Genomic DNA, 26,331 nt, shown 5'->3' with positions numbered 1-26,331 from the left:
GGGATCCGCACCGCTATGCCCTATCGCAGTGGCAAGATTATCTGCAAAGAACATGGACAAGCCCTGCTATCTGTTGTTCGAGAACAATGGAACAAGACCTGCTCTCGACTGAACACATTCTTAGATGTCAGAAGGGCTTACTGTTGACTGACGCGTGAGATGGTGAGATGGTGACGATGGTAACATGGTTGCTCTCCATTTTCAATTGCCCTACACGGCCGCAAGGAAGGATCCAACGTACCCGGCTTTTCCACTTTCGCAATCTGATCCAACGACTGACGCGTAAGACAGCGACGACGACTGCTCTCGGGCCTCATCCTTAACCTCCTTCAAACATACCCGACTTTCCCACCTCCATATCCACCTCAAGCACTCTTCGCCCTCTCCCTTTGCAACGTCTTCCACTTCTCATCCGGAATCGTAAGGCAGTTGATGCCTAGATAGCTACAGATAGCATTGCACACCACATGGGCCCAACGGAAGTAAACCACCATCGCGAAAAAGAAGTACCCCCAAAGATAGTAGAGCTGTACCACTGGAGACACAGCCTGGAATCCAAGATATGGCAGATTGACCATGACCGCGCCACCCACGAGCGGCGCGAGTAGAGAGGTCCAGTACGGGAATGGTTGTCGTGTCAGATGGGCCAGGATCGTCTTAGTTGTCATCCGCCCGAAGACGAAGGATAAGGTAAGACACAGCAGAGCTATGTGGTTCTCTGTCAAGATAGTGGAGTAAGGCGATCCGATCCACGCAACAAGGGATCCGCAGAAGAGAAGCATAGGCGTCCATTCCAGAAAGACCGGTGCGACGGGAAGATTCTTCTCGTGCCTCGCTGCCACCACATTGAGGACGCAGGACGGTAAGTGTGCGACCAGGAACGCGACCAGCAAAAGTGGAGCCCATATATCTTTCACACTCAACGTCCCCAACATCGCTTCATTCCCAAGCACGTTCGCCATAGGCTCATGCCAGATCTGCGGTCCATAGAATCCCGAAGCCAGCATAATCAACGAAGCAATAAGCAACCCCTCAGTAGGCCCATTGAAATACCCCAAATACAGCGTATGCGTATGATACGTCTCCCACGTCGAGAAGAACATCGGTAAGCACGGGATCAGCGCCGTCAGCGCTCCAAGTTTCGTCGCGCCCAGCCCCATCGCACTCGTTTCCAGCAGACTGGCAAGGGTACAATTCAGCGAATCAATTCCGTGATCAAAGAGCTCCCCAAGGCCAGAGGATGTTCCAGTCCGTCGTGCTTGCTTCCCGTCGATGTTATCCATAGTGGAGTAAGCCCAGACGCCGAAGGCGTAGGAGTAGGAAACCCAGGCATATTGAGGTCCGCTGAGGGAGGGGTCCATGAGTTGTTGGAGGGCTACGTTGCCGATGACGAAGAAGAAGCCGATGAGGGTTACCATGTTTGGCGCGAGCCAGAGGGGGAGGAATTCGACGCAGAAGTTCCACTGGTGAGGTGTTAGTGTACAAAATATAACTTTTGCGTTCCCGTTGCGGAGGCGCTGCGTACATAGTGCCGCAAGACATAGTGTGATATCGGCGACTTGTCCACTGAGGAGTATTTATACGTCTTGAAGTGTTTGAGGCCGTTTTCGGATAGTGTGCCTGTAGCAGGCCTATCTGTGCTCATGTTGTCAGTATACATCCTAAATTCGTCTTCGAAATCCATTAACATCCAATGCAGTTTCCATGACGCGGACTTCATGTATGCAGAAAGTGCTCACTTTGTGTTTCCATGCTTGCGCTTCGAGCACGACTTCCGCTCTCCAACATCTAGAATATTATATCATAGCCCAGTAAGATGGTAATGACCGTGATAATAGTTGCGGTGTGATGTCCCACTAGTTTATTTTGTAGATGCACGATTGAGGGTGATGTCAAGCTCCAGTCGAAGCTTTGCACCTTGATTCACATGCCGATGTTACACCTCTGATTGGACACTCACATACAGAGACGACATTCGAGTCGAATAGCATTAAAGACAGCTAGGATTGAGAAACAGTGCTGGAGACGTGAGGTGAACACAGAATCAATGGCTACGGACGTTGCGTACGCTAAGTGACATCCTGGCCCCGAATGCTGATCATACATCAATCTTGACTTTTTGCCTCTGGGCCGTATCATCATTGCTCTATACCATGCGTGCTTAAAGAGGCCCAATCGGCATCTAGAGCGAAATGCCGCTCGTTATGCCTTGCCTCTTCGTTGCCCGCAAAACGCCGAACCCAAGCAGAAAGAAGTCATACCCTCATACCCGTTTACCGGGTGGACATGGCCTTGGTGACCACACGCTTGAGCGCAAGCTCCTTCTTCTTGAGGTCGTCGCTGCCTGCGTCCTCGATCTCGAGCTGAGCCATGGCGTCGGACAGAGCGCTCTCAATCTTCTCCTTCTGGCCACGCTTGAGCTTCATGCTCATTGTCGGGTCGGACACGATCTCCTCGACTCTGCTGATGTAGCTCTCCAACTGTTGGCGGGCCTCGAACTTCTTGCTGAAAGCGTCGTCGCTGGTCTTGAACTTGGCGGCATCCTCAACCATCTTCTCGATCTCGGCGCTGCTGAGCTTGCCGACGGAGTTGGAGATGGTGATGTTGGCGGAACGACCAGAGGATTTCTCAGTTGCTTTCGAAAAGTCAGTGGTTGTATGGAAGATTCTTTGAAGTGATACTGACCTGTGACCTTGAGAATACCGTTGACATCGACTTCGAAGACGACCTCGAGGACTGCGTCACCAGCCTTCATTGGTGGGATAGGTGCGAGAGTGAACTCTCCGAGGGAGGTGTTGTCCTCGCAGTTCACCCGCTCACCTTGGAAGACCTGCCACAAAGTCAGTAGATGTTGTGGACGGGAGGGTGCTCTGTCGAATTACCGGGAACTGTACGGTTTGTTGATTGCTGGCCTCATAGTCAGTATGTGTTTCAAATGGAAGGGAAGGCTTCTCGACTCACTCGGCAACCGTGGTAAAGGTACGCTGTTCAAAGGAGTAATGTTAGTATGTTTCAAGTATGTCGACATGTGCTGGTGATGCTGAAGTCGTGAAATGAAATGAAACAGAGAAATCCGAGATAGGAAGGCGCCAGTGAGGTAGATATTGATGCCAGTGATGTCGCCAGTAAGCCAGATGGTGGTAGTGATACGGTGTTTGGGCCAGGTCCAGACGAGAGGCTTGTTAGCAATATGCGCGTCGTGCAGAGGATGATCCCACTCAGAATCACTGATTCTGACCTGCCAATGCGTCGGCGGCCTTCTTCTTGTGAGCGCCAGTGTAGGTATGAGTCTGCACATTTCCCGTGATCCTCCAGAATTGCTGGCAGTGAAAAGAACGTTCCATGGTAGCAATAGAGCGCGTCGTGCAGAGGATGATCTCACTCAAAATCACTAGTTCTGACCTGCCAATGCGGCGGTGGCGTTCTTCTTGTCCAGACCGGTATAGGTATGATTTCGCAGATGTTCGGTGGTCCTCCAGATTTCCTGGCAGTGAGAATTTTGCAACAGAAGAAATACGAAACAGAAAACAGAAGAAACTGAGTGTAGTGTACCTCTGCGAGATCGTTAGTATATCGCAAAGGGTGCAGGGGAGGGCTCAACTCACTCTTGATAGTAGGGACTGTCTGGCCACGTGGGACGACTGGAGCGAAGATGTTGCCCTCCATGGCGACACCCAGCGAAAGTGGGACGACATCGAGGAGCAGAAGGTCGGCGGTGTCGGCGGAAGTGGCCTTGCCGGAGAGGATACCAGCCTGGACAGCGGCACCATATGCGACAGCCTCGTCGGGGTTGATGCTCTTCTCAAGCTTCTTGCCGTTGAAGAAGTCGGAAAGGAGCTTCTGGATCTTTGGAATACGGGTAGAACCACCGACAAGCACGATCTCGTCAACCTTGCTCTTCTCGATCGATGCGTCCTTAAGGACTTGCTCGACTGGCTGGATGGTGCCGTTGAAAGCCTTGGCGTTGATGTCTTCGAAACGGGCACGGGTGATGTTGGTGTTGAAGTCCTCGCCGTCGAAGAGGGAGTCGATCTCGATGGTAGTCTGAGTTCCGTTGGACAGGGTACGCTTGGCACGCTCGCAAGCAGTTCGTAGACGACGGAGGGCACGTGCGTCGCCGGAGATGTCTGCCAATGGAGTTAGCATTTGGAATCCCAGGCGCCAATCGCTCTCGCCAATGCGGAAAGCGTTCCAAGGTCGCGCGGAGTATAGGAGTAGCACTGACCCTTCTTCTGCTTCTTGAGAAACTCCTTCTTGCAGTGGTCGAGCAAGTTGGTATCGAAATCTTGACCGCCCAAATGGGTATCGCCGGCAGTGGCCTTCACAGTGAAGACGCCGCCCTGGATGTGGAGGAGAGACACGTCGAAGGTTCCTCCGCCGAGATCGTAGATGAGCACGTTGCGCTCCTTGTCAGATTTGCCAGAACCGAGGCCGTAGGCAATGGCGGCAGCGGTCGGCTCGTTGATGATGCGGAGGACGTTGAGACCAGCGATGGCGCCGGCATCCTTGGTAGCCTGACGCTGGTTGTCGTTGAAGTAGGCGGGAACGGTAATGACAGCCTTCTCAACCTTCTTGCCCAACTTGGTCTCGGCAACTTCCTTCATCTACACAGATGATCAGCACAGTGTGGCATATGACATCCGCCTGTTCACTTACCTTTCCAAGGACCATAGCGGAGATCTCTTGTGGAGAGAATGTCTTGGTCTCGCCTGCATCATGTGAGCACGTGTACCGAAGTCGAAGGAAGGAGCCAACCAGTAGCTCACTTACCCAAGTACTGAACTTGAACGTGTGGCTGGTTCTCGCCTTGTTCCACAACCTTGAAGGGCCATGACTCGATGTCCTATCATCCGTTAATTACTCGAGAACCACACGGAAACATGCCAGCAGCTTTATACCTTCTTGACAGTCGGGTCATCGAATCGGCGACCGATCAGACGCCTGTTATGTTATCAGCCCAATGCGCTTCCCCAAGTCTTCTCTTCCAATCGCACTCACTTGACATCGAAGACGGTGTTCTCTGGGTTCATAGCAGCCTGGTTCTTGGCGGCCTCACCAATCAGACGCTCCTCTGCGGTGAAGGAAACGAAAGATGGGGTGGTGAAGCTTCCCTGCTCGTTGGCGACTGCGAGGCATTGTGTTAGGAAGTGGTGAGGTCGTCGCGGCGGAGGATCGGGCGGAACATACTGATCTCGACGCTGGCACCCTCGTAGTTGGCCACACACGAGTAGGTGGTACCAAGATCAATACCTGCAATCGCACACCAATGTCAGCATTGTGTTTCCGATTCCGCTCGTCGCTGGGTGAGAGCCGTACCGATCGCGCCATCGTAAACTTCGTCTGCCATGTTGGATGTGTTTGGGGGAGAAGTGGTTAGGTGAGGGAGTTGGTGGTGGACGTCAGGTATTAAGTCCCGCTGTGAGCTTCGAAAAAGTCGTTGTCGGCTAGCAATTCTTTCGCCGTGCGATTTGACAGGGGTCCACTTTTCGGCATGGCCCGTGCTTAGTTTTTCCCGCTTCAACGACAACACGCTTGAGGGTCGACGAGCATCTTCATCTTCATCATCAACATTGAATGGAGTTCTTCACCCGCACTCACTTAATGGAGCAATATCCTGTCACATTAAGCCACACGAGCCAGTTGTTACACTACTGTACGAAGAAGACAACTTAAAGTGAGCACTGCGAGGAGAAAGTAGTGGACAAGGTAGGAACGCTCAGTTGTCGACCGATTGAAGGCGAACTTTGTAGGCTTTTGTGAGACATCCCCTGGCGAAGAGAAGACCAGGCGTCACTCAGAAGAGTTGGAAGCATGGGACTGTATGTACGACCCTTGTCACTCTCGCATGTCATACCCGTGCCTCTTCGTTGCCACAACGCAACCCATCGAACTCGCAGAACTTCCAAGCCAGGGGTGACATGCTGGGCTGCCCGCCACCAGATCCTTCTACTCTCTTCGCAGACCGTTCCCAAGGCATCGTTATGGCGCATAAGTCGACTCCCACCACCAACCGTCCTCGCGACTCCAAGCACCGACTGGCGTCTCCTCCCGCTCGAGTACTTGATCGACCTCCTGCTCTTGCAAACTGCGCCCCAGAATCTTGAAATCTTCGCTTTGCTGCCAGCTGTATACGGCCAGTCTGGAGTCTGCTTGTAACTTCTGGGGAAGCACCGCCACTGCTTCGATCTCGGCACGGGAAGTGACCTCGGCATCTTTGATGTAGAGGCTAATCTGCAGACCTTTGGAGGGTATCTTGTGTCGCATAATCTCGTGTCGCATCATCTCTTGATTGCTGGTATGTTGCTTAAGACAGTGGGATAGAAGACGAAGAATGAGATCTGACTCAAGGGATATCCACAGAGTTGCGGCGGAATTTTGGGAATATTCAGATCGCAGCCGTACCAGTCGTCCAGAGTGATGCTGGACATTTTCGATGCACGCTCGCAGTACTCATCTTTGAACTATCGATTGACAACGAGTAGCGCTTTGATTGGGCTGTTGCGGACGAACAGTCTCAGGGTGTAGGCTGGAGTCCTGACTTGCTGTTTCGCTGTGGTCGAGTGTTCGTAGGCCTCATCGCGAAGCTCACTTGGAAGCCTGAAGAAGGGGAAGACGTTCCTCGAAGTTGACATCTCGACGGTGGTGGTAGGTCGAAGAAGGCGGTGGTGGTGGTCGATGCGGACAATGTGGTGATGCGAGAGTGGGCACCGAGTCGCACGGTGGATTGGAGTTGATGGCGATGTTGTTGTGATGTGACGAGAGGGCGTCGAGCTGTGCTGTGAAGGGTGGATGATGGCGACGATGTGGTGATGTGGCGAGTGAGCATTGAGTGGCATCGTGAGATGAAGGCGTTGCATGTGTTATGCCAACTTTGCACATGAAGCGCGGGCCACACCACAAGCCGCGAGGACAGAATGGTGAGGTGTTCACGTCACACGAAAGGCACAAGCGACGCTGCTATACTTCGCTGCGCTAACTGCTATTTCATACTTGGTCACTATCGCGGCGGGCGACATGAAGACTAGCGATTCTTGACGTAGTCCGTTCAAACAAGAACGCTCATCTCGGACGAACGCTGTCGTCAAGATCCCGCGGTTAACCTTAACTACCCTTCACGTGCTTCTGTGTCTGTCAAAGTCTTCGAGCTCTCCTTCGCACAGGTCCATGCCCAGCTATTTGCCCCCGACCACGCACCGACAAACTCGCCGCCATGCTGTATGACTTGGTCCTCCTCCCGTTCGAGTAAAGCAGGACGACGGCGGAGCACGTCTGAGCTGTACCGCCAGGTGAGCACACTCAGCTTGGAAACATTTTGCACTGCCAGGAGACCTTCTAGATCCTGCTAAAGGACCAGAAGCTTTTCCATCATGTCCATGGCTTCGTGAATGTCCAGCTGGACATAGATCCTCACCTCAGTTTCATCGTCAATGTCGTCTTCGATGTCGTCGATCCACTCCGTGAGATCGATAGCTCTTTCGCGCGCGTCCTTGAACATGAGGATGCTCACGCGTCGTAGTGGTAAAGGTTTGAGCTGCTCTAGTATGATCGGTGATCGCCAAAGTCTTCGAGGCATATACCTGCGAACTGTTTGCAGCGCGCTGTGTACTCATTATTGAACTGCTGGCTCACGAGGACCAGCGATGTCGATGGTCCGTTGATTACAGAAAGTCCGAAGTAGTCGGTTCCTCTTCATTTGGTATGATGGAGGGCTTGGCATGCCTCTTGACCGTCGACAATGTGTATATCTCGTCGCGCAGCTCGGCTGGTAGCTTGAAGAAGGGAAAGATGTTCTTCGGGTCCTTATCCTCACGCTTGGGTGCTGCTTTGTTGCCGGCACTCGAGGTGATGCACGTGCCTTGACCTGAATAGAAGAGCGAGTAGATGGCCCAGCCGATCACGATCGACAATGCGGCAGCGAGGACGATCGAGACGACCTCCGTACCGTCGCCAGGTTGCATGATGCTAGTGTCGGAGTAGAGATTTGTGAGTTGTAGTCGACGGTCGACGATCAGCGCTGACGAGCTGGTACGCGCGGTAGCAGTGTTGATTTGCCAACCGTACCGTGTTCGTCGGTGTCCAGATAGCAATTCGAGGGTGTTGAAGCATGTCCTTGGTGGTATAGTGGAGTGCAAGCGGTAAGTGTCGTGAGTCACACTAACACATAAGTAAGAGTGCGAATGCCTTTCCGACTCTACTCGTTCACTTACTGTCATTCACGGCGCTCCAAAACTCATGCTTCCTCCCATACCCACCCACCACCCCTCGTCCAACTCCCAACACTCCACCGCTGCCTCTCCATAATCCCCTCCACCTCCCTATTCATCAACGCAGGACTCTTCGGCCACGGACTATGCCTATACGAATACACCTCAATCCCGCCCACACCACCAATCTCAGAAATCTCCCGCAAACCAATCCTGTAGCACTGCGGTAGAACATCTGGCTTAATCCAATGACTGCGCTCCACGAACGCCTTGATCACCACATTACTCGACCCGACCGCATTGAGCAGCTCCCTGAGCCAGGTCGTATTCCGGCGCGTGTCGTTCTCTGTGGCGTAGATGATTCGGATCTCGTGGAGATGGTAGCGACTCATGGACTGTGGGAGCAGGGGCAGCTGGGATTGGGCGGCGTAGTGGTCGTGGATGATGATGCCTGCGGCTTTCCAGGTGCGCTGGATGTACTCGAAGCGGAATTGGCGGCTGACTAGTTGGAAGGCCTTGAGAGGTGCGTGGTTGACGGTGATTTTGAAGAGTTTTGAAGGGAAACCGTTGGCGGATGGGCTCTGGGAGAGAGCGTAGGTCGCTGTGCATAATGTGTAGATCTCGTCGCGGATTTCTCGAGGGAGTTCGAAGAAAGGGAATATGTCTTTTCGGTTGGCCATCTTGGTGTAGGATAGATAGCGTGTTGCTCGTGGTTGTGTGTTTTCGATGGGTGAGGTAAAGGTGCAGCTAAGCTGTTGCAGAGTTAAAGGCAAGGCTGGATATCAGCGCGCAACGGATCCGGGCTACTTTTGCCGTTGCCATTTTCAACCTCACTTCCATCCTCGCCGAGACATATCTTTCATCCCACCCTCAGCCACGACCTACTGCGCAGCGCTGCCCTAAACGATGTTGCCCTCTCCCATCATCCTCCGCCAAGAATGTCCTCTTGGGAGATACATCCCCGCCACTCCTCTAATCCCCTTCAACAACCCCTCCCTCCTATCTCCACCCTCCACCAACAGCCTAGCCCTATACCAATCATAACACAACTTCACCGCGACCGTATCAGTCCCATTCTGCAAGGCCACAGCATGCACACACCCACATGCACTCCACTTTCGGTAAGCCAGAATACTCTCCTCAACTTCCTCTCTCAGCAGTCCCAACTCGGTGGCTGGCCGCCACACTTCTCTCTGCAACTCTGTGGACATCTGCAAGAGCTTTTCGTCAGAGAGCGTGCGCAGCCTGAAAGCAAGTCTACTATCTCGGACTAGTGTGGCGAGATCAGTCCAGTGCTGGTGTTTGGGGTCCTCTTTGCAAGCTATATGTATGTACTCTCGCTCGAGACTGCGGATCAGGAAATCTCTCAGACTCGTGGCTTGTTCCGACAGGCCACCTATGGGCCGGTGGTAGTCGGGTCGCTGGCACATTTGGTGCAATGCTACGTCGAAGGGCGGCATGCGAAGGTCGGTGTCATCTTGTGAAAGCTGTCCATAGCACTCCTTCAGTGTTGAACTGCTGCAGGGCACCCGATGGATAGCTTCCAGGACTTGGGAGAATGTTGGAGCATAGAGAGTCGAAGACTTCGATTGAATGGTTTGCTCGAGTGCTCCATTCGTGGCGTCAGGAATCTGACGGTCTCCCCCTAGACGAACTCTGCGCTCATATGCTATCCTCTCGAGATCAACTTGCCGCATCAAACGCTCGTGCTCTAATCTCTCAAGCGCTGCCTGGTGTTCAGGATGTGCAGTGGAAAGAGTCAGCAAGTCTCGCTCACGTGGCTGTCTAACGGCAGCCTCGTAAGTTGGAGGCGGTCGTTCGTCATCATGCTTCATGGTATCGGCGAACTTGACTCTGGATTGGAGAGTGTGCTCAATGACTGAAGATTATCGTGAGGCAGCATCTCAGCCCACGCTTTGTCTCCACTACCCCGACTCGTGATGGGCAGAGGTCATGTTCATGGAGGTCAGCCTGACTGAATGAGTTTCAACCAGGCCCAGCTCCACGGAACAGGCGGCTGGGCAGTGTGCCAAGATCTGATATCAGTGCCGGCAGCCGTCTTCGCCAAAGATGCCTGTATGCAACCGTCGCTCTGTACAGCGTCTTACAGCAGCGGAGTAACATTTGGTTTTAGCGGCCGCTGCCAACGAAGCCGGCTGATTTGCTAGAATCCTGGATTTCGCTAGGATACTCGGGAAGAGAATGTGACTCCGCTGCTAACAGATGCTGTACGACCATGGTAATCACCTCCATACCACTACCTCTTCCGCCTGCCTCCAATAACCGGCTTAACAACAGCACTCCCCTTCGACCCTCCCACCTTCTTCACAGCACTCTTCGCCGGCCCATTAGTGCTACTCTTCGTGCCAGAGACTCCTCTCTGCTCATCCTCCTCCTCCTCCTCCTTCTGCCTTGACCTATCTTTCCTAATCTGCTCCTCAAGCTCTGCCTTCTTGCTATACTCCATCTCTCTCCTTCCTTGAATAGCGCTGTACCCCTTCTCCTTCACGCTATAGAAAACACCCCCCAGATCAGCAAGCCAATGCGCATCCACGGCAGTAGCGACGCTCATATACTCCTTGCTCGTGAGGATGAGTTCGTGGTAGACAACGTAGTCAGGCGGATCGCCGCTGTTGTAAAGGGCACTGGTAGGATGTAGGGCCATGGTAACGCTCGTGCGGAGGTTCACGTACTCGCCGAGGCCTTTTCGTTTTGCTGCTTGGTGGTAGTAACCGCTGCAGATGCACTGGCGGACTACGTCGAGGTCATAGCCGCAGGAGACAATTTCCATTTTGTTGGAGGACATGATATCCGTGATCTGAGTGCGGACCTCCTCTGCTCGGCGTAGTGCTTTGGGGTGGAGGAAGTGCTTGACACACCAGTTGTCTCTCCGTCCGTTGGCGACCCATTGCTGGTACACAGTGAGCAGCGTAAGATGATCTGAGTCGTGTACGAAGAACTTCTCACGTGCTGCATCTGCTTCTTCGAGACGCTCCTTCGGGCGGTAGAAGACACTGGGTACGCTGAGCATGGCAACAACGGTCACCATCTCCTCCGCACAGTGATAAGTGGTCGAAGACATGATGACGAGCTTGGCGAGTGATGGATCCATGGGGTAAGATGTCATCTGACGACCAAGATCAGTTAGCTCTCCCAGGTTCGTCAGCGCTCCTAGAGCCCATAGGTCGAAGAGCGAGGTCGTAATGGTGTCTTGCGGTGGAGGATCCATAAAGTCAAAGTCCAGAAGATTCTTCACACCAAGCGACTTCAGAAGCAGAACTGTATTCGCAAGGTTAGTCCGCTGGATCTCGGGTATCGTGGCAATGTAGAACTCGTCCCGAAAGGCTCGCTCCGTGTAGAGATGGAATGCTTTGCCAGGCCCAGTACGTCCGGCACGACCAGCACGTTGCGATGCGTTGGCTTGACTGATCGGTGTGATCTGTAACGTGTCCATGCCCATGCGTGGGTTGTAGACTTTGAGCTTGCTGAAGCCACAATCCACGACATACATGATACCGTCGACTGTGAGCGACGTCTCGGCAATGTTGGTCGCCACGATGACCTTTCTCACGCCGGGTGCAGCACGATCGAAGATCTTGGCTTGTAGATCCGCAGGCATCTGGGAGTAAATTGGCAGAACGCTGAGCTTGGGAGGGTCATTCAGCTGAGCCAGCCTCTCTTCGACCAATTCGCAAGTGACTTCGATATCTTCTTGTCCAGTCATGAACACCAGAATATCTCCGACAGGCTGACTCACGTGTATGGCAAGGACTTGTCGTACCGCACTATCCACGTAGTCCTCGCAAGGAGATCGCGAATATTGGATGTCGACTGGAAACGTTCTTCCTGGTATGAAGAATTCTGGCGCACCTCCGTAGAAGCGAGCGAAGCGTTCCGCGTTCATGGTTGCCGAAGTCACGATCAGCTTGAGATCTCGTCGTCGAGCAAGAACTTTCTTGATCAGGCCCATCAGCACATCCGTGTTGAGCGCGCGCTCGTGAGCCTCGTCCATGATGATGCAGCTGTACTGATCAAGATCAGGATTCGTCAACGATTCTCTTAGCAGGACACCATCCGTCATGTACTTGATCTGGGTCTCTTTGCTCGTGCAGTCTTCGAAACGAATGGCATAGCCGACTTTGCCACCGAGAGGAACCTCCATCTCTTCACTGACACGCTTTGCGACGGACATGGCAGCAACACGTCGTGGTTGCGTACACCCAATGAACCCGTTTCTAGCGTAGCCATCTTCATACAAGAACTGTGTAAGCTGCGTTGTCTTGCCAGAACCTGTCTGGCCAACAACGATGATGACTTGGTTATCCCGCACGACCTTCAGCAACTCTTCTCGCACCGCAAAAGCTGGTAGGTACTCTCGCTGCTCTCTCAAGCTCTTCGTCCTGGAGAAGTCTGACTGTCCCTTGTCCTGTTTCTTCATGTGTTCTGCGAACTTGCTGCCCTTGTTCTTGGGTTCTTCCTCACCATTCGCATTCGGAGCAGCCGAGTCTGTGTCCTCTTCTTTCACTCCCATGATGTTTCCTAGTGCTGTGTTGGCTGTAGATGTCGCTTCCTGAGCCTGCTTCTGCCTCTCTTTCTGCTGTCGACGCTCCTTCACGGCTTTGCTGCCTTTCCTCGAAAACACTGCCATGTCGCTCTGCGGGTCTCGGACAGCGCTCACTGGCTCAAGCTGTTTTGTAAATACAGTCTTGCCATCCAGAAACGGTGGCTTCAGGTCGTGCACAAGCAAATGGACTCTGGTCTCTTCGTCGTCCTCACCAAAATCCATGCCCATGTCTCTCGTCTGCGCGACGCTACTGGCCAGCATGCGATTCGTCTCCCAGGCATCATTGTCCTTCTGTCGCTGCAAAAACTTGGGATTAACGTTGGACCTCACTGCCAGCTTCTTCTCCAGCAGCTCCTGCTCACGTATGCGATCGGCATACGTTGTATCTTCAGTGCCTCCAAACGGATTATGCGAATCATCACCAAGTACTGCTCCCTCTTCGCCGTAATTATACCAGTCACGATCTAGAGCAGCCGAGTCCTCATTGTTTACACCCCTTTCCGGCCCCTCGAATTTTTCGCGAGGCGGCGTGCCCTCAACTCGATATGAGCGCGGCGTCGCATCGCCATATCTCGAAACATGAGGTCCGCCATTGCGATCTTGCGGTCGGTCTGGTCGTGCTCTTTGCGGCTTGATGCTGAGATGGTCCGAGTCGCCGTCGTCGATTCTGCGTCGCTTCGCGCTGTTTTCGCTAGCCATGATGTATGCTCACTGAAGACGATCGTGGAACTCACCTTCAATCATGTTGCTGGCACATGACAGTGGTGGACAGCAGGTAAAAAGTTATCGATAAATATCCGCTTACATAACTCATGCGAATTTGACCGAGGCTCAAATCGATATTTCATGAAGGACTCGGTCGTGAAAGCATTGCCTTGAGCAGCACTACTTGCGAATTATGCTACGCTGAGCACTCTTGATCATCAGTCAACAGAGTGGTATTGTTCAACCCTATACATTACCCAGTCCATCATCAACAGTCCGAGATCCGAAATAAGCACCAAAAGTTACCATCGCCAAACGCCTTACACCATCCAATGCATTGCAACATTCGTTATTGCTTCTTCGTTACTCCAGCAGGCGTCGATCGCATTCGAAAAACCTTGTCTGGAATCGTTGTCAGTATGACTGCGCTCGTACAGGCTCACCTCTGCAGCATGACCACAAGTCGACGGCACTCACCCTGATTCCGCACTTTGTACACCATGTCCACCACAACATCGATCTCATTCACAGCAGCTCCATTAAAGTTCTTCCGTACAGCCAACGCCAACTGATCCTTTGCAACCCGTCTCTTGTCTTTCTTGCGAGCCATAGTGGGCGATTGTCGTCCAATGCCAGGATTCGTTAAGAGGGCTTGTCGATAAGGCGTCGTAAAGGCGGCTGGCGTTGAAAGGTTGTGCGAGACTCGGTACGTGTTGAGGAGTTCCAAGGACTCCTTCGGCCAATTAAGCTACACATACAATAGTCAGCAGTCTGCCTCCAGACCCAGCGTAGGGTCGTGCTACTCACTGCAGGACCTTGACCAGCTCCTGCCACAGCACTATTGTCTGTCGAGAGTAACGCAAACTCTCTGAGGCTACTACTTCCAACACCGTTCTGATGCGACTGCGCACCATTCTTCATGCTCCGGGCATGGGCTGCAGCAGCTATTTGTCGCTCTCGTACAGTCGAGGCGCTCGTCTTCGCGTCCGAGGATTTCGCTGGAGGCATTGTCGCGAGCTACAAGAGGTGGCTGGAGCGTTATCTTCTGCTTGTACTTGAGCTTAGCGTTGGCAGTAGGGACCTTTCGATCATGGCGAGTCGTCTGATGCAACGGGTTCCGTATGGTAATAGTTTGTCAATGCAGCACAAGGAAGACTGCTGACGAACGCTTCTCCTCAGACACGCGACTGAGCTCGGGTTAATTTAAAATGCGTCACCATGCAGGGCCTGGCGGCCCGCGCCATGTTTGTGTACCGCGGCGCTGGGGCCACAAGCTTCGCCGCACCCCAGCAATCGCCGCACCCCAGTGACTTTTTATCATCAACACCACCAATATTGCTCATATCAACTTGATTCTTTTCCCAATGTGTTCGCAGCTATCTGTTTCTATGTTCTATTTTCTCATATCGCGTAAAAACACGTTGTGTTGCCGAGAGGTTGGTGTTGACGCTTCGGCATGGGATTTTGGTGAGAGCCCCACCAAAGCTTCATGCGCCCGTGTCGAGATTCACGCGTTTCTTGCTTTCTCACCACCTCACCACATACAACAACACACCATGGAGCCCACTATAGTGCCCACAGGCTCTCAAATTCAATATGAGGGTGATCTGCTATATGATATTGATGCTGCTCGTCCGATTCAGCGCGTTACGACACCTACAACACCCTCTATATTCCCTATGCGACACCCGTCTCGACACCCATCTCGAAGGCTCTTAAACTCGGCTGTTAAGGGCTTCACACCTGTCCGAATACACCGCTCAGCATCATGTCCTCCTACGCTTGCCTATGTGGATGAAGAGAAGGAGCCTGAAGAGATGCCACCACCAGACAACAGAACTTTCGACTCATTCGAGGACCTTATGCTATGGCTGTCAGGATGGGCTCTTGCACAGGGCTTCGACCTCAAGAAGCAGAAGTGGAAGAAGACAGGTAACGATAGTCCTTTAGGCGATCGATATAGGCTCGAGATACGCTGTCATCGTGAGGGTTCACTTGACAAGCGATCACAAGCCAAACAGGCTGCTAAGCCAAGCAAGCACCGGTCCAATAAGTGTGGATGTCTATGGAAGATTACTGCTGTTGCTACACAGCTCAATTCACCTGTCGTTGATGGAAGAGTCACTGGGCCCTATGAGTTACGCCTACCTTCTCAATCTCAACATCTAGAGCATAACCACCCTCCTTCTGAGCCTATTGTCTTGCCTGGAGCCCGCACCAACTCTCGTAATAACACAATCGGTGTTCTTGGTCAGATATAGGGTCTGTCTCGAATAGGCGTACGCCCTGCTCAGATTGAGGCCTTCATCGACGATAACTACCCTGGTGTTCTTATCCACAAGGGAGACATCAAGAACCTGAAGTGGCGACACCACCTCAATGGCCGCAAGCAAGCGACTCAAGCTGAGCGTTGTATGCGACTGTTGGAAGACAAGGGCTTCATTAAGGGCTACGACACTTTCACTGAAGGAGATAACGCTGGCAGGCTGCGAAGCTTGAATGTCATCCATCCGGACTGCCTTGAGGTGTATGCTGAAGCACTAGAGCTACTGGTTATGGATGTGACCTTCAAGACGAATGTCTACAATCGCAACGTGCTGAATGTGGTGTCAGCTACGCCCATGAATAACACGATGCCGGTGTCTATTCACATGCTAGACGGCATGACCAAGGAGCACTATCTCCCTCACTTATAGTGGTTACGAGCCTACTTCGAGGAGCGCAAACTCCCTATGCCGAAGGCAATACTCAATGACCGTGAAGAGGCGTTGCTCAACGCACTCGATGAGGTGTTTCCAGAGACTCCAACGATCCTATATGAATGGCATATCAATAAGGACATCCAGGCTAAGCTTCACAAGCTCGGCGGCAACTTCGCACAGGTACCAAGGCAAGATGTGGCGGGTAGGACTTATTGGATTGAGTCAGAGCTTAGCAATCAATTTATGAGTGATTGGCAAGTTGTATTGAGGTCCACTGACGAGCAGTCATTCGAGGAACAGCGTAAGGAGCTTCATTAGAAGTATCCATCGATGGTGACCTACCTTCAGACCTAGTGGTGGCCATATGCAAGGCGGTTTGCTTATTGCTATACCTCGGAAGTCTGTCACTACAACGAGAAGGCTACATCGCGTTGTGAGGGTGCTCATAACTGGATGAAGCTCTGGCTCAATTACAGTGCTCGGAATGACCTATACAACATGTTCAGTCAGCTCCAGCCCATGTGGCAGCAGGCTTGCAAGAACCACCGCAGGTTGCGTGGACGAGCATCAGCATGTGCTAGCAACTTGGTTGGCGACTTCTACTCGAAAGTGAGGCCTATCGTGTCTAAGACAGGTGTCTACGGTATCCACGACTACGCATTGTAGGAGGTCACGAAGACAGTCGCCGAAGCCATGCGTAGGCTCCGCATTGAAAGAGATGAGAAGGGCGAGCCATGCAAGCACTCTGCATTCACCTGTGCGTGTCATCTTTGCACGTGTGACGGCTGCTATCGCCGTACGACTGGTTTGCCGTGTGTGCACCGCAATATGCAGCTACTTGAGAGGGGAGGTGTTCTGCAGATGACAGACTTCGATATTCACTGGCATATCGATCGCGCTGCAGCAGGTACCACACTACATGAGCCTCTGATGGAGCCCAATCGACGATCCAACAAGCGTAGAAGAATTGATCCACCTGCTCGCAATCCAACAGCAGGTGTCACAAGCGCATACCGTGGCAATACAGCCTTCGAGCTTACTGACAGGAATGGCGTACGGAAGGCTAAGGATCCACGGCTATCGAGCTTTCTACCAACACCTCAACCCACTGCTTCGTAGCGGAAGGCTATGGCACCGGATGGTGTGTTCTGCAACTACAAGACTGGCTGTACGACTCGAGCGTGCGCGTGTCGGAAGTCAACACGCAATTGCGGTCCATAGTATCACAAGGAAGATGTTGCTTGTGACAACGTTGAAGGCAATCCGAGTGCTATATCACCTAGAGGGCCATCTGCAGCGAAACCACCTGATCGAATGGACGTACTAGAAGGACAGTTGAAGCAGCTCACCGAGCTGCTAGTGAGTCAACAACAACAACAGGCTCAACAGGCGCAGCGAGATCAGCAGTATCACATGCAGCAAGAACGACTATTGCAGCAACCGTACGGCTACGCGTCCACTGCGCCTATGCAGCACTTCATTCACCCTTAGCAGCAGCAGCAGTATTATGACGACAGCTACGTACACGCGTCAAATCCTTCACGCTTTGGCAAGAGCTGTGGTAGGAACCCACTGCAGTGAGTATTCGCATGTGATTGACAGCTATTTCCAGCGCTCTCATTGGCTGTCGCTGGAAATGCGCGCAATCGCGCCGTTGCAACGTGTGTCAGGGGTTTCGCCGCTGCTTTTGAGGTGGTGAGAAAGCGCTGCTATCGCGCTGATGTCGTAAGCGGGCTTGGAGACGGGAATTTTCGACCACCCCCCAAAGACCCTTGCCCTATGACATTCATATTACCTGAGCTTCATCTTCACGCCTATATCTGGCTGCCTGGTAAGTTTGGTGTTGATACACCGTGTCGTTGCGGTGCAGTGTCGTCGTCGCCCAAGCCCATATCTCTGGCTTGGCGCCGGGTTCAAGCTCCCAAGCTGGGAAAGCTGGGAAAGGGACCCGAAGTTCAGCCGATGCGGCTTCAGAATTCGCACCTCAATCTGAGCCCATCAACAACACCACAACGCAGCGATATATCAACATGAAACATAATTATTCTGTATTCGCGATGCTATTCTGAGCAATTTGAGCTACATATCGTGTATTTTGAGCGTGTGTGGCAATTGATACAAGCCAGCAACACCATGTGTCGGAACGCGAGAATCCGAGCTGGGGTGCGGCGATTGCTGGGGTGCGGCGAAGCTTGTGGCGGCGCTGGGAGGCAAGCTCGACCACAACCACAACTCTCCCTTTCACGACACTGTCTTCAACATTACACGACTCTAACGTCCTACGCGCGTGGGACTTTTCCATGCAACGTCTCCTAACACTGGAAAGCTCAAGCATGGTAGCCGCCTCGATCAACGTGCCCACTCAATTGCCGCTCTTCAGGAGGATGCTGGGCCAGTCTGCAGTGTTAGGGACCGGCATACCAATACAGCAGAGTCTCTACAAGTACATGCAGGCGTGCGGGGAGTTTACAGGATCAAATGTATCAATAATATGGCCAGATCCATGAGACCCGCTTGGCTTTCGTGAAAAGACCCCCGGATGTACGAGGAAATCCCGCCACATTCGGCCTCTCGAGTCCTGCCTGGTCTGACAGTTGGCTGCGCAGCGTCACTGTAAAATGATTCTAGTCTGTGGCAAGTAGTCCCAACTTTGATCGTGTCCATGGAAGCGCTGCTGCAACAGGATCTCAGCCCGCGCCATGAGAGTAGTCCGAACGATCTTGATCAACATGCCATGCGCCAAGAGCATCCGTTGCAGTACTGAGTGTTAGAAAGCTGCCACGGTTTCCAGACGATCATCCCAACACCTCCTTGACTTCTCACGCTGGGCCTGATGGGCGGAGCTGTAGTCATGAAGCGAACACATTCTGTACAGAGGATGTCCACCTGTCCATGGAGATCTCTCACCAGGCTGTCATGAAGCGGGATCTGCGGCCTCAAGTCACCCTCACTTGCCGCGTAAAAGGTTTAACTCTTATGCACATGCGCACGAGGAACCCTGCAGGGCTGCCTACAAATTCCGTTCTACAGCCCCATTGTATCCTCCTCTTGATAACACACATCAAGACAGCATCTTCCATCCAGACCACTTCTTCCTTTATCGACACGTACCCTTCCACCGCTGATTATTGACAAAGGTCACTATCAAACCTGCGAGCAGAGACCGTACCGCCACCGCAAAGCATCTCGCCTAGAGCTCGCACCAGTGCGACTGGCCAACACACCCATCTGCTAAAAGGTCGGTCAGGCTTCCATACAGATGGGAATTTCACTAATGAGAGCATTCCAGAAGTCACTACTTTGGCACGCGGCGCTTTGCTTCATCGCGGACGCTTTATCACAGGTTTGTCACTCCTACCGCAGGCTCTTCTTGGCACAAGGCTCGGACTCATTGTCACAGGACAATTACAAGCAGTCATCACTTCGGCAGACTTTTTCATCCACACCTGAAGGAACTTCAACCAACTCTACCACTCACATCAACCTCCGACTCACAACACATACTCTACCACCATGGCTAGTCATCAGTTCTCGTCAGAGCATCCAGCCTACAACTACCACAACATGGCATACCCAAGCGGCTACATCCAGCCTCAGTGGTCCACAGGATACAACGCCAACATCCACATGCCGACACCATCCTACGACCCATCGACCCCCAGCTTCCAGCCGAACGGCATGGACATGCAGCGCTATCACGAGCCGCGGACTGCTTCGATGCCTGACATGCAGAAGATGCGGAAGTATCTCGTGGACATGAACGTGTCACACATGAGTGATAACGTACGCTTGGAGAAGATGGCTCGCGGCACTGCCAAAGAAGTCGCAGAGCTTCGCAGCATGCTTCAGCGTGATCTGCGGATTCTGGAGGGTCGGATCAAGAGTCTGCAAGAGGACGATGCCGAGACAGATGACACCGTAATCAATCGCGGAACCAGTGCTGTTCCAGCAATGAATAGGATGCTCAAAGCCGACGACGAGGAGCTTCTGAGCATGGATTTGTCACCACGGAAGGAGATGACTGACAACTTTGCCACCGAGCAAATCGCTGAAGAGTATCTCACTCGGGCCGATATCATGGCAACCGTCGCTTTCAAGCTGAGAAGAGAAGCCGATAAGCTGAAGGGCATCATTATTGGCGCGGAAGATGCGCCTGCTGACAAGCTACTTGAAGCTCCGCCAACCCCAGGATCCAAGGTGATTGGGTTTGCATGCTGCGAGACAGCCTATGGCGATATCAACGAGCTGCTCGCGCACGTGAAGGAGGCACATCCAGATGCTGTCAAGCCACGACTTGGCTCCGACACTGGCTCTCACAGCACTCCAACACATGCACCTGCGCCACGCCCACACAGCTCAAAGTCGAGGGCGCTTGAGGTTAAGGCGCCTGCTGCCGACAAAGCCACGTCTGGGGCCAAAGAGACACTGGCCCGACTTTACGAGAAGTGCAAAGCGCCTGAAGCCAGGGAGGAAGCTGCAGCAGCGGCCAAGGCTCAGCCTCTGCCTCAGCCTCAGGCCACAGATCGGACTGAGGTCGCGGCAGAAGCCCCAATTGCAGCCCTACCTCAAGCCTCGGATCATTCTCAGATCCAAGTTCAGTCTCAGGTCCCGATTCAGTCGCAGCACGGCACAAAGTGGGTCCCGTTCGCCGTCACACAGATGAAAGAGCGAACTGCTACGATCCCAAGCAACACTGTGACGTTCTCGAAGGAGTTCCTCCGCCAGGAGTTTGGAGGCGAGGAATGGTCCTCTGGCTTTTACTTCAACAGCAAGGCCGGTAACAACGAAGAGGGCTCGGCGTACTGGATATTGGACTCGGAGCACGAGCCATACCTTCCCGAAGCACCTGGCAAGAATGGTGCCAAGCTTACTCCCTTCTTCAACGACACCATCACCCTTCCCGGCGAGGCTCCGTACGAGTGGCACTACGAGAAATGCCCTGTCTTCATCAAGGAGAAGGATTCTGCCGAGTATAAGTACTATGGCTCGTACAGTCAGACCCGCTTTTCGGACAAAGTGGACTACGATCACCTCATGACCGAGATTCCAGAGCATGTTCGTCATTACTGGGCCGATCAGCTCAGCAACCCTGGTCGTCCCCGATGGGTAACTGAGAAGTTGATGGACCAGTTCTGGCAGCGCCCCAAATACGAGGGACCTACACCAACTGACTCGGCTCTCCAGACGCCAGCCACCTTCGCCACTGGCGAGGACAGCGCTGGTGGCATCGAGAGACGCGTCACGAAGGCACTCGCCGCGTACGCCGAGCGGCTCAAGGACTGGGGGAAGGACGCTCTTGTGAAGGTGACGTTCCTGACGAAGGATGCCATCTTCGAATCTTTTACCAAGTCTGACTTGGAAATTGAGCCGGGCATGCGACTCTGGTGGGAGTACCTCGAGTTCAAGAAGTTCGACAGCAAACTCCTCGACACTCTGGTCAAGCTGAGCAAGAACCCCAGTGTCGCGAAGGCTTCTGGCAAGACAGGCTCGAAGCGCCCAGTCACGCCCCCAATCCGCGACTCTACAGACACCGAGATGAAAGCTGGAGCTCTGGACGAGAAGGAAGAGCGCAAGCTCAAGCAGTTCATGCCGCCCCGTCCTGCCACTCCTCCAGTCCGCGGCACCCACGAGACTTCCATGAAAGCCGGCACGATCGACAAGAACGCCGTCCAGGTCGTCAAGCCCTCCCCACCAAAAGACGGCTCCGACGTAGCAGCAGCAGTCGCCAAGCTCCAAAAGGAAGCCACCCAGAAACAAGCCGCGATCGACTCCAAGGCTCGCAAAGCCGCTCTCGACCAGAAGCAACGCGATGCTGCCCGCGCTCCAACACAGGCCGGCTACCCATCCTTCAACGAGAGTCCCAAGACCTCTTCCCGCGCCTCTGCCATTCCTAAGGAGGGTCTCAATGGTCTGGGTACATATCTGCTAGACGAGGACGAGAAGAAGCCCACCCCTACCTGGGGCGGAGGCGGTGATCTGGATATTGCGAAGCGGTTGAATGATGAGATGAGGAAGGCGGCTCCGGTGCCGGGGAAGGGAAATGCTCCGAAGCATGTGAGGGAGAAGGCGGTCGCGCCACATTTGAGGAAGAAGTAGAGGGATCCTGAGTGGGGCAGTTCTGGGAAGTGGCAGTATGTGCTGCTATGAAGATAGATGAGGCAACAAGAGAGGAGATATGGGTTGACGACGACATGGATTACGAGACCCGAGACATGAGGCTACGACAGGATGAGTTTGTATTATAGCTTATGAGACCGACTTTGGAATCAAGACCGAGCCAGCAACCGGCTTGGAATAGGTTCATAGGTATGGAATGTACGATTACACCCCGAACTTTGCTCGCTGTCGCAGAATCACTGTTGTTCTCAATCCGCATTGCATCGGCTGACCTAGACTGTGAAAGACTGCCTTATTCTTGATCCCAGCGACCACTACTATGACTGCTGCTGTACAAGCTGAAGTTTTGCACTCCTCGACACCTTGTGGTTTACGGACAAACTTATAATGATGGGAAAGCATATCCACAGATTGCATTCATATCTCGCCATTTCATCACTGACACTAGCCATCACCCACTGTCAAGCCTTGATATCACTTCATCCCATCCCATCCCTTCCGATCCCGATTCCATTCCAATCCCGAAACGCCATGTCTTGCTGTACGCCATATCCATGCTCCTTGTGCTGTACATCTCTATATATACACTCCAATCATTATGCTAATTTTTATTGTCCTCATCATGCTCACAATCTCAATCCCAGCCGTCTTGGTCCAAAGTATAGCAATCCACCGACTCCAGTGAAAGTGAGACCAACCCACCAGAGTCGCTCTGCGTTTATGCTATGCACCACATCGCCGTGGCTTTGGTCGAAGAGTTGAGGCTTCCAGTTCAGCGGCACCTCGTGCTCGAGACCTCGCTTCGCCTTGTTTGTTGACTTCGCGCCTGCGGAGGCGGGTGTGGTTGGGTTGAGGGTGGTGGTTGGGAGCATTTGGGGCGGAGACATGACGAGGTACATTGGCGCCATGGGTGAGCCGTCGAATTTGAAGAGGTTCAGGCGTGGGATGTTGTGGTAGGGGTCTGTGAGTTGTTCCCAGGACTGTGTCGCGTGTCAGCAGGTCATTCTTTCTCAACATAGATTTGTTTATCCTCACCTTGAACATCTCAGTCTGGTTGTATCGTGTGTAGATGCCCTTGTCGTAGTCGCAAGGCTTGCTCAACAATTGTCGTCCATCCACTGCAATGGGCGTCAAAGTGATACTGCCATTCGCGTTCTCCTCATATGTTCCATGCTGCCATTGCATGATGCCAGCCGGACATGCTGGGTTCTGTGGGTTCGCGATCGCTCGGTAGTATGCCTCCTCGTAGTGACCATCATCAGTGAAAGAGTATGAGAAGCCTGTTCGCTCTGGCTCAATCAGTCTATCGTTAAGAGGATCATAAAAGCCCTACCACAACCGTTAGCACCGTCTAGATATATGCAACGCCCGCTTTCACATACAGGCCCCGTGAGCGTCTTGTTCGACTTGGTCGACCATGTTCCAATGAGTGAGCCTGCGCCTGGATTCGCTGCTGCCGTTGGGGCTGCCGCTGGCGTGACTGATGCTGCTGCTGCTCCAGCTCCTGCTCCTCCCAACGCCGCTCCTCCTGCCGGCGGTGGTGCTCCTGCTGCCGCTGCTGCAGCGGCTGCCTGACCTGCGGGCACTGCTGCTGCGGCTTGCGCGTTTGAATATGAAACCAAGGAGAGCGCGGCGGCCAGGGAGTGGTAGAGCAGCATGATGGAGTGTTGCGCTGCACAGCAGCTCTATGTGCGATGTTTCGCTGTTATGCCGTGGGAGTTCGTGGCGGCGGCGTGTGCTTGGTTGTTTGTTGGGACGGGGTGCGGGTTGCGCTCGAGATGCTCGTGCAATGGAATTGTTTGCTGTCAAGATCAGAGTTGGTGTATGTGAATGGTGATGCGAGATGTTCGTGGGGTTGCGCCTGTGGTGAGGAGTGTTGCAGAGTCAGAAGCGAGTGTGTGAAGTGTGTTCGATGTCTCCCTGGAAGTCTGCTTGAACGTCTGGCTGGCGACGCAATCGCGACCCTTGACGTTCTACAAATCTTGGCGATGGCTCCTTCTCAGCCACCCGCATCAAGCGTGCCAACGCTGCAAGGTACGAGAATACTGCCGATATCGTACAGACTAGACATGTGACGTCCATCTCACCCTAGCTACAACCATCAACGTTGAGGTAGGCATGCTAGCCAGACGCTCTATCCAACGACTCCGCTTCAACAATCCCACGCCACTTGTTTCTTCGAAGGCTTTCGGCATAGGATCAGAGGCACGCAACATGGCATCGACCTCAGAGAAAGACGCAAAGAAAGCACTCCGGAAAGACATCAAAGACCGGCTCTATGCACTCAGTGAAGACGACATCTCAGCACAGTCAAAACAAGCGCAGGAAACAATTCTCTCCATGCAACAGTACAGAAACGCAAAGCGGGTTGGGATCTACCTTTCGATGCCAAAATCAGAAGCTCAAACAGATCTCCTGATCAGAGATGCTTTCGACAACGACAAGAAAGTCTTCGTTCCCTACCTTCACAGCGTCTCATCTGGGTCTGAAGGCAAGAAGCGAAAGATCATGGACATGCTCCGTCTAACTTCGCTGAGGGAGTATGAGACGCTCGAGCACGATTCTTGGGGGATCCCAAGTCTGGCAGCGTCGAGTGTTGAAGCGCGGGAGAATGCTATCGGTGGCCTGGGACTGCTGTCAAGCGGTGATGAAGCGCCAGGATTGGATATGGTTGTAGTTCCCGGAGTATCTTTTGATCGTGAAGGCGCGAGGACTGGGCATGGTGCTGGATTCTATGATGCGTACTTGAGTAGCTACTGTGCGGATGGTAAGAGGGAGAAGCCATATTTAGGTGAGTCTTCCCAAGTCATGGAGACTGAGGGACAGTGAGCTAATATTTCGCTAGTCGGCTTGTGCCTTGCTGAACAGCTGCTCGACCCTGGACAGATCGTAATGCAGGAGCACGACTGGAGAGTTGACGCTGTAGCGGCAGGCGACGGAAGCCTGCATGCTGTCGAGTACAACTTGTGACGTTTCGATGTTTGGCTTTGTGATACCCAATGAGCATTTCATTTCACTAGAGCTCATTTGTGATCTACTTACTTTCGTCGTTTGGTGTTTTGCTTGCTTCCTCTTCACCCGTCGTCGAATCGCTGTCGGCCATGGGAGCGCACGCGCGGTGTATCACTCGTATCGTGGCAGTATGACGGCCATGCATCGCGGACGCACTGTGCCCTCTTTTTGATGCTCGCCCCTCTTTAGGTGCACTTCTCCATTGGCCGTGTCTCACTTCTCATGGTCCCATACTTCGTTTCGTTTATGTCAAGCTCTGGATGAGGCACACATTGTCGCCCTTGAGCAATATTTGACCTGCCGCATCGTTAGCACACTGTCTTCCGCCTCCATTTCCGAGCCTATTTCTCCTGGCTGTCTCTTTCTATGTACTCACCCAACTCCCTCCTCTGGCCCTTCACATCCTCCTCCGTCTGGCCCTTGCCGGGCTGCTTGACCTCGACCGCATCGTCAATCACCAAGTTCATGAACTCATCGAAGCCACGGATCTTGCCCTCGATGCGGATGCCTAGCTGCTCGTAGAGCCAGATCTGAACGGTGTTGTGCTGTTGGAGGAGCTTGAAAATGAAGTTGATGGGTGGGAGCAGGACTTTGCGCTGGCCGCCTGGTCGTCCGGACATTGTGAGGGTGGTTGTCGCGTGCTTCTGGTAGTGCGCGGCGATGGAAGTGTTCCTGGTGGAGTCGCGCGGAGTTCGATCACGGTGTAGTGTGATATGTGGTATGCGACTCGGATGGTGGCGCGGTGAATGGGTGTTGAGCGTGGTTGTGGTGCTGCATTGACTCGCGGTCTTCAAAGTGAACTTCTTGTCAAAGTTTGGGGATGTGTCTGTGCGCACTTTCTCGTCTGGCTGAGGCTCATGTGAAGCGGCAGCGGGGCTTCCACTCTTTTGTTTAGACATTCAACTTCCACCGCACAACTGCTACAAAGACCAATATCCCGCCAACACCGCTGCCTTGCTCACTGCTCGATCTCATCCCAAGGTTATTGCTAACGGGAGATGGTCAGCTGCACAACACCCCACCAGCG

General features: G+C 53.2%; 11 protein-coding genes across 11 annotated transcripts; 3 read left to right on the top strand and 8 right to left on the bottom strand.

Moving 5' to 3' along the window:
* Positions 1-365: 365 nt before the first annotated feature.
* CLAFUR5_07991 (Cholinephosphotransferase 1) lies at positions 366-1,788 on the bottom strand (the record flags this gene model as incomplete). The annotated part of the gene is made up of 3 exons (XM_047907139.1): positions 366-1,463; positions 1,526-1,671; positions 1,740-1,788. The coding sequence occupies 3 exons, from the start codon at positions 1,786-1,788 to the stop codon at positions 366-368; spliced, it is 1,293 nt and encodes a 430-aa protein (XP_047759035.1).
* Positions 1,789-2,273: 485 nt separating this feature from the next.
* CLAFUR5_07990 (Ribosome-associated molecular chaperone SSB1) lies at positions 2,274-5,347 on the bottom strand (the record flags this gene model as incomplete). The annotated part of the gene is made up of 13 exons (XM_047907138.1): positions 2,274-2,635; positions 2,686-2,830; positions 2,883-2,907; positions 2,962-2,984; positions 3,403-3,554; positions 3,606-4,127; positions 4,226-4,604; positions 4,657-4,709; positions 4,771-4,843; positions 4,899-4,941; positions 4,999-5,125; positions 5,188-5,250; positions 5,317-5,347. The coding sequence occupies 13 exons, from the start codon at positions 5,345-5,347 to the stop codon at positions 2,274-2,276; spliced, it is 1,998 nt and encodes a 665-aa protein (XP_047760044.1).
* Positions 5,348-5,979: 632 nt separating this feature from the next.
* On the bottom strand, positions 5,980-6,282 carry CLAFUR5_07989 (uncharacterized protein; the record flags this gene model as incomplete). Its single annotated transcript, XM_047907137.1, has 1 exon — positions 5,980-6,282. The coding sequence occupies one exon, from the start codon at positions 6,280-6,282 to the stop codon at positions 5,980-5,982; it is 303 nt and encodes a 100-aa protein (XP_047759520.1).
* A 1,376-nt stretch (positions 6,283-7,658) lies between these two features.
* Positions 7,659-8,884, bottom strand: CLAFUR5_07988 (uncharacterized protein; the record flags this gene model as incomplete). Its single annotated transcript, XM_047907136.1, has 2 exons — positions 7,659-8,154; positions 8,367-8,884. 2 exons carry the CDS (start codon positions 8,882-8,884, stop codon positions 7,659-7,661), a joined length of 1,014 nt encoding a protein of 337 aa, XP_047759027.1.
* Positions 8,885-10,461: 1,577 nt separating this feature from the next.
* CLAFUR5_07987 (Pre-mRNA-splicing factor ATP-dependent RNA helicase prp16) lies at positions 10,462-13,467 on the bottom strand (the record flags this gene model as incomplete). Its single annotated transcript, XM_047907135.1, has 1 exon — positions 10,462-13,467. The coding sequence occupies one exon, from the start codon at positions 13,465-13,467 to the stop codon at positions 10,462-10,464; it is 3,006 nt and encodes a 1,001-aa protein (XP_047759024.1).
* Positions 13,468-13,822: 355 nt separating this feature from the next.
* Positions 13,823-14,481, bottom strand: CLAFUR5_07986 (uncharacterized protein; the record flags this gene model as incomplete). The annotated part of the gene is made up of 3 exons (XM_047907134.1): positions 13,823-13,875; positions 13,951-14,221; positions 14,281-14,481. 3 exons carry the CDS (start codon positions 14,479-14,481, stop codon positions 13,823-13,825), a joined length of 525 nt encoding a protein of 174 aa, XP_047759023.1.
* Positions 14,482-15,887: 1,406 nt separating this feature from the next.
* Positions 15,888-16,493, top strand: CLAFUR5_07985 (uncharacterized protein; the record flags this gene model as incomplete). Its single annotated transcript, XM_047907133.1, has 2 exons — positions 15,888-16,112; positions 16,170-16,493. The coding sequence occupies 2 exons, from the start codon at positions 15,888-15,890 to the stop codon at positions 16,491-16,493; spliced, it is 549 nt and encodes a 182-aa protein (XP_047759026.1).
* Positions 16,494-19,688: 3,195 nt separating this feature from the next.
* CLAFUR5_07984 (uncharacterized protein) lies at positions 19,689-22,271 on the top strand (the record flags this gene model as incomplete). The annotated part of the gene is made up of 1 exon (XM_047907132.1): positions 19,689-22,271. One exon carries the CDS (start codon positions 19,689-19,691, stop codon positions 22,269-22,271), a length of 2,583 nt encoding a protein of 860 aa, XP_047759025.1.
* Positions 22,272-22,918: 647 nt separating this feature from the next.
* On the bottom strand, positions 22,919-23,950 carry CLAFUR5_07983 (uncharacterized protein; the record flags this gene model as incomplete). Its single annotated transcript, XM_047907131.1, has 3 exons — positions 22,919-23,272; positions 23,328-23,621; positions 23,675-23,950. 3 exons carry the CDS (start codon positions 23,948-23,950, stop codon positions 22,919-22,921), a joined length of 924 nt encoding a protein of 307 aa, XP_047759021.1.
* A 460-nt stretch (positions 23,951-24,410) lies between these two features.
* CLAFUR5_07982 (5-formyltetrahydrofolate cyclo-ligase) lies at positions 24,411-25,262 on the top strand (the record flags this gene model as incomplete). Its single annotated transcript, XM_047907130.1, has 2 exons — positions 24,411-25,083; positions 25,138-25,262. The coding sequence occupies 2 exons, from the start codon at positions 24,411-24,413 to the stop codon at positions 25,260-25,262; spliced, it is 798 nt and encodes a 265-aa protein (XP_047759020.1).
* Positions 25,263-25,548: 286 nt separating this feature from the next.
* On the bottom strand, positions 25,549-25,924 carry CLAFUR5_07981 (Small nuclear ribonucleoprotein E; the record flags this gene model as incomplete). Its single annotated transcript, XM_047907129.1, has 2 exons — positions 25,549-25,601; positions 25,681-25,924. 2 exons carry the CDS (start codon positions 25,922-25,924, stop codon positions 25,549-25,551), a joined length of 297 nt encoding a protein of 98 aa, XP_047759509.1.
* Positions 25,925-26,331: the final 407 nt, after the last annotated feature.

Source organism: Fulvia fulva, chromosome 3 (assembly GCF_020509005.1).
Source record: "Fulvia fulva chromosome 3, complete sequence".
NCBI lineage: Eukaryota > Fungi > Ascomycota > Dothideomycetes > Mycosphaerellales > Mycosphaerellaceae > Fulvia > Fulvia fulva.
Note: the sequence above shows the minus strand (reverse complement) of the source record. Positions and strands in the feature narration are given on the sequence as shown.